This window comes from Sceloporus undulatus, chromosome 6 (genome assembly GCF_019175285.1).
Source record: "Sceloporus undulatus isolate JIND9_A2432 ecotype Alabama chromosome 6, SceUnd_v1.1, whole genome shotgun sequence".
In the NCBI taxonomy this organism is placed as follows: domain Eukaryota; kingdom Metazoa; phylum Chordata; class Lepidosauria; order Squamata; family Phrynosomatidae; genus Sceloporus; species Sceloporus undulatus.
Window position 1 is genome coordinate 102,684,059 of NC_056527.1, and position 5,660 is coordinate 102,689,718.

At 43.6% G+C, this 5,660-nt stretch overlaps 1 protein-coding gene across 2 annotated transcripts in view; it reads left to right on the top strand.

Moving 5' to 3' along the window:
- The window catches only part of ELOB (elongin B), a 6,083-nt gene extending 1,548 nt beyond the window's left edge, over nt 1-4,535 (top strand). For both annotated transcript variants that reach the window (XM_042472252.1, XM_042472251.1), the window contains exons 2-4: nt 1,607-1,741; nt 2,886-2,994; nt 4,181-4,535. In XM_042472252.1, coding sequence (XP_042328186.1) covers nt 1,607-1,741; nt 2,886-2,994; nt 4,181-4,293 — 357 coding nt within the window. In that variant the 3' untranslated portion in view covers nt 4,294-4,535. The remainder of the gene's footprint in view (nt 1-1,606; nt 1,742-2,885; nt 2,995-4,180) is intronic.
- The last annotated feature ends 1,125 nt before the right edge of the window (nt 4,536-5,660 follow it).

Here is a 5,660-nt window from a genome sequence, read left to right on the forward strand (position 1 = left end):
TTGTTCTTAGTGGCAACAATTTTATCCCGCTACACACACAGACACAGTACACTATGCACCTACCCACTTTTGGGGGTGGCAGGGCGTTCTCAGCCCTACATATACAACCACACAACCTTGACGCTCTTCCTTAGTGGCAACCATTTTCTCCCCCCCCCCACACACACACACACCATGCCTACCTGCCCACAGCCACACAACACACCTACCTACCTACCTTTTTAGGTGCCAGTTTTAATTCAGATAAGCAAACACAGACATAAATATACAATAACCAAAACAAACAATGCTGCAACATTGATTATATGTTTCCTTGAAATTAAAAGCCAGGGATCTGAAGCCTAAAGCTACAGTTCTTATTTGGCAATAAATTAATGTGGTAAGATTTGCTTCTAAGAAACTTGTATACATTTGCCTTGCGTGTTTCCGTTTTCAAAATCTAGGTCTAGAAGCTTGCTTCACTTATCGCAAGAATAGAGACTGGCCAGAACTAGTTTATTTTGTCAGAGTTTGTAGAGCATTCGGTATACGATGAGTACCTTTGCCTCACATGTCCAGCCATAATTATAAGGGCTGCTTCAACGTAACTCACAGGAAGCTGTATGGACATCACTGTTACGGGCAGGACGTGTTGTTACTTGTACCAAAATTAACCCCCCTTCATACACATGCAGGAGAATTAAGTAGCAGAATACTGTATGATGATGGTGACTAGCCCACACTTTTTCAAAGTACAGGTGAAGCATAATGCTGCAAATGGAACAGTCAGTTATTAGGAAGCATTTTAATGTTCCTCTCTTTCTCAACTAGCAACAGCCATTCCAGCAGGTACCTCAGCTATTTCCATCCAGATAGACGGTCTTAAGAAGCGTAACCTGAACTTCTTGTCTTCCTTCTCCTCACTCATGTCTTATCCCTTCTGTGCCATATCTTAAATTTAGATTAGAAGCCTGAAGGCAGGAACTAGCATTCTGCTAATTTTTGTCTGGTGCTCTGTGAGGCCAGAAGATGGAGTAAAATATTTTTCCACCTGCAGTCTCAATGTCTCAGTTTATTCTACCATGTCCTTCTGCTATATGTACAGATCCAGCGAAAGATCAGTGCCTGAATGTAACCTTTGCAGTTTTACCTGCAGTCTATCTATCTATCTATCTATCTATCTATCTATCTATCTATGTCTTTCTCTGCAGAGATGTCTTAGTATCTTGATCAGATAGTTATGAGCCTCCAGGGTCTCAGGCCCATAGTTCAGTAGTAGAGCACTTGCATTCAGGAAAGACCCATGGTCATCCTTGGTGCTCAGTATCATGCAGAGAGGTAAAGAGGGTAAAGTGAAAGACTTCTGCCTGTTAAAGTAGGCTATACAGGAGTACGTGAACAAATAAGTCAGGTCTGGTGTTAGGTAGTTTCCCGTAAGTAAGGCATTTTACTCAGCTTTATAAATAGCCATTCAGTAGGGAACTTGTAACAGGTAAAATTGTTTTCAAGGAAACAGGAAAGCTTCCAAAGATTTGTGCACACACACAGCTTGTATCTGTTAGATTGCTGAATGCTGTGGATAGGTTTGACTAACCATCCATTGCTGGCTTTTCCTCCCCCTCCACAGGACGTCTTTCTAATGATCCGACGCCACAAGACGACCATCTTCACAGACGCCAAGGAGTCCAGCACAGTGTATGAGCTGAAAAGAATTGTTGAGGGGATTCTTAAGAGACCCCCAGAAGAGCAGAGATTGTACAAGGTATGGCAGAAGATTTCCCCACATCTATGCAATGGAGAGAGTACTCCAAAGCCATCTCTCTTGGGTTGTGTGACATCAGAGCTGACTTGTGTTCTGTGTAATTCAGAGTTGTTTTCCAACTTACATCTTGACTTCTTAGTCGTTGTAAAAACTAAATGCTATGTAATAGGTGTTTAGAGTGAAAAGAGTATGTATGCATCAGCCATCTAAACAAGTATTTCTATGAAACAGTTGTTGGAAACCAGCAACTTGTGAGGCAGTAGCTAGCCTACATGTCAAGTTCATCCCCCACCCATCTAAACCTTTCATTTTTCCACATGCAGCATGAGGACATTAGCTATGCCTGGAAGGTTCCTTTTAAACCCAGTTCATATATGTACTCCTCCACACCACTTCCTCCTTTCAGATGAAATGGTAGCTCAGTCTGGATGGGCCTTTGTAGCCTTGGCATTCAGAATGAAAGCAGTTCATCCTGCATTCTGATTCCTGATCATGTTAGAGATTAAACAAAGTAGAGATATAAACTAGAACTGCTTTCAGTAATGTTCTTGTTCATTTTGTGCAGATCTATGCTTCTTCTATCCTTTGCAGCCTAACTCTGTGGACAGTCACCATGTGCCAAGGCCACCTGGGCTTCTGTCACAACATTTTCTTCTTGGGATTGTTGTTTTGGGCCATGGTGATGCTCCTAGGTATCCTTTGACTTGTCAACTATGGTACAGACAACATCAGAAAAATCTCATTCATTCCTAATCCTTTAAGGTGATGTCACTGCCCATATACTGGGAGATGGCCATCCCTCTGGAGCATAATGTGGCGGATCATTGAATATGGTGACTTAATATTAATTACAGGTCTCTCAGCACCTACTAATCTTCCAAACGGTCACTCAAGAATTAGCTCTGCTAGCTTCACAGCCTCAGTATTCTTCATTACTCAACTCTGCTGTTATGGGGGCTACATCCTGGCTAGCTACACAGAGGCAGCTGCAACAAGAAACCTGATTGCTGTGTTTGTGTTGCTTCTGACCACCACATCTCAGGAATAGACAAGGAGCACTTGTGTTTGATGACAAGATGAGTTAAATCTATGCACATTGCTAAGAGTTCTTTTGCTTCCTTGTGCAAATGACTCCATCCTCCAGGAAGACCAGCTGTTGGATGACACCAAAACTCTCGGAGACTGTGGCTTCACCAGTCAGACAGCACGACCCCAGGCCCCAGCAACAGTTGGCTTGGCCTTCAGAGCCAGTGGTAAGTGGTATCATGTTACAGAGTACATGCTTTCACAAACAAATGGCTTTTCCTTCAAGAGCCCATTACTGAGGTGCCTCCAATGAAAAGGACTCTCTCTGTATTCATTCCTCCACTTCACCTTAAATGAAAGGAGGAGCTCTGAGGACACAAGAGTTCTGGAGGAAGTTACATGTGAAACAAGACAGTCCCTGGCTCGGCTTAAAAGCACAGCAGAAAAGGTACAGGGAGAGATGGGGGGGGGGGGAATAACATTTGAGTATAGCTTTTGATGGTGCATGCCTTGTAACAAGCAGCTGGGGTAGAAACCAGGAAACCAGATGGGATAGCTGTTACTAGGTGACAGTGAGTGAGGCAAAAGTTGCTGGTCTTTCAGTATACCTGATGAAACAGCCCTGCTTGCTTTTTCTTCCTTCTGCTGCATTCCCTCTGAAGTAGCTGCACCTTCTGTCTCACAGTGCAAAATAAAATAGGATAGCCTATCTTTTTCCCCAAAAAAATGCCTGGGAGAGGCAAAGCAAAGAGGTACTGTGATACCCGTCCCACTGTCTGATGTCCAGGCTGGACAGTCTCTGGCTTGAGGGCCTCATCCAGCCCAGATAGGTTTTTCACATGTTTCACAAAGCCTTTCCATCAAGCATCACCTTGAAACTGGAAAGGAATCTTCAGTCAGTATATATTTTCACATTCAGTGTTCAGCTGTCAGGGAGCATTGCATTAAGTACCTGTCCAGCTTGCTTCCTCTGCAAAGGGGGAAGGTGTAGGGTGGGTGAAGCCAAGCAAATAGAGTGATTGGAGTGATTTCTTAACTGCACCCAGCCATTCTCCAAGGAGGCCAGAGACCTGGCTGATGTTAGGTGGTGTGGTTCCAGTGTTAGCAGTTCACGAAGTCAGTAGAGGGAGATAATATGCCCCTTTGAATCAGAGTCTCCATCCCTGTCCTATATGAAAAATGTTAAGCCTTGAGAACAATGTGGGTGAAAATGCCTACTATTTTTAAACGATAGGTGCAAGCTAGTGAAGCTTGTGTGATTTGAATCCTGTTTTTCTCACAGTGGGCTTACAGAATTCTTCAGCACTACATGATTTGTGGAATTTTTTATTTTGGACTTACAATAACCAGTTTTACAGCAAGAAGTAGCCCAGCTTCAAACTGACCACATTGTCTTTTCTCTTTCTCTCGTAGAAGATGCCTTTGAGCCCCTCCGCATTGATTCCTTCTCCAGCCCCCCAGAGCTCCCAGATGTGATGAAGCCCCAGGACTCCAGCAGCAGTGCAAATGAGCAAGCAGTGCAGTGAGGCGCCGAGTGCAGCATAGTGACCTGCAGTGGCCCTCTCCTCCTTCCCCCTCATGCACCCTTCTTCTGTCCTTCAGTGTGGAGAGAGACATGGCACTATTCCTTCCCACCAGTCCATGGTCCCCTTTTCCTCCATCCCTCTAAGCAAGACTACACACACACCCAAACCCATCCCCACACATCAAGCAGAGCTCTGTTTTCACTTTGGTTTTGAAAACAATAAAGGTTCAGCTGTTTTTTTCCCCTTTTTTTGTCGTGTTGTGGACCTCTGCTATAAAAATTAAAGGGGGTCTGCCTTGAAGGATTGTGTTGTGTCAGATAGTTCATCAAGGTTGTTACATAGGTGAACTTTTCAGGTCTTATGAGAGCTCTCAATTCTATTTGCTTTTCCCTTAAAGAAGGGGTGGGGAAAACGTGTGGCCTTCCAGATATTGTTGGACCTTTGTGTATCTTCAAAATAGTTCCTGATTTATGGTGACCCTAAGGAAAATCTATTGATTGACAAGACGGTTCAAAAGACCATTACCTGCCTCTGAGGCTGAAAAGGTGTGACATTCCCAAAGTAACCCAGTAGGTTCACATAGTTAGGATTTGAGCCTAGGTCTCTCAGAGTCCTAGTCGATGACTACATAATGCTGGCTCATGTTCGATTATATTTTCTGTCGGTATAGTCAATCGTGCAGCATGATGGAAGTTGCAATTCAGTGACATCTGGAGGACCACATCTTTCCCCATCATTTAAAACTAACACAGGCTAGAATGTGTTAAGCAACCAGGCCAGAATCTGTCCTGCTCTCTTCCCATCCTTAATGGACTGCAAATGATGAGCAACGCTGGGGCTTGGAAAAAAACATCTGGAGGGCTAAAGTTTGTTTATCCCAGAGGAAGGCTGGGATCTAAATGTCTTTGTTTTCAGATCCGTGGCTTGTTGGCCTGAACTGGGGCAAGGAAAAGGGTAAACCCCATTGAAACATCTCTCTATAATCACTTGTAAGATCCACTATAAGACTTAATGTCTTGTGCATCACATGATATATCCTGCCGGTTTTTTCCCAATAAATTATACATTAGAAGATCTAAATTTGAGGAGACAATAGGGGCTGTTAGCAGAATGCTGATTGTTCCCTTAAAGCGTCAGCCATTTCAGTCATGAAATCCCCTAGTCGAAAATCAGAAAGCATTTATTAGAAGTAGCTAAGCCTTAAAATACATGCCTTCTGATTAAAATGTCATGGCTCCATCATTCCTCAATAATATGGGAGCTGTGGTTTTGTAAGGAGGCTTGGAACAGCTAGCTGATTTATAGTGCACAAAATTGCTTCAGGAAATTGTAGTTTTGCGATGTTGTGTGTCGTGCCACCAGTTCTC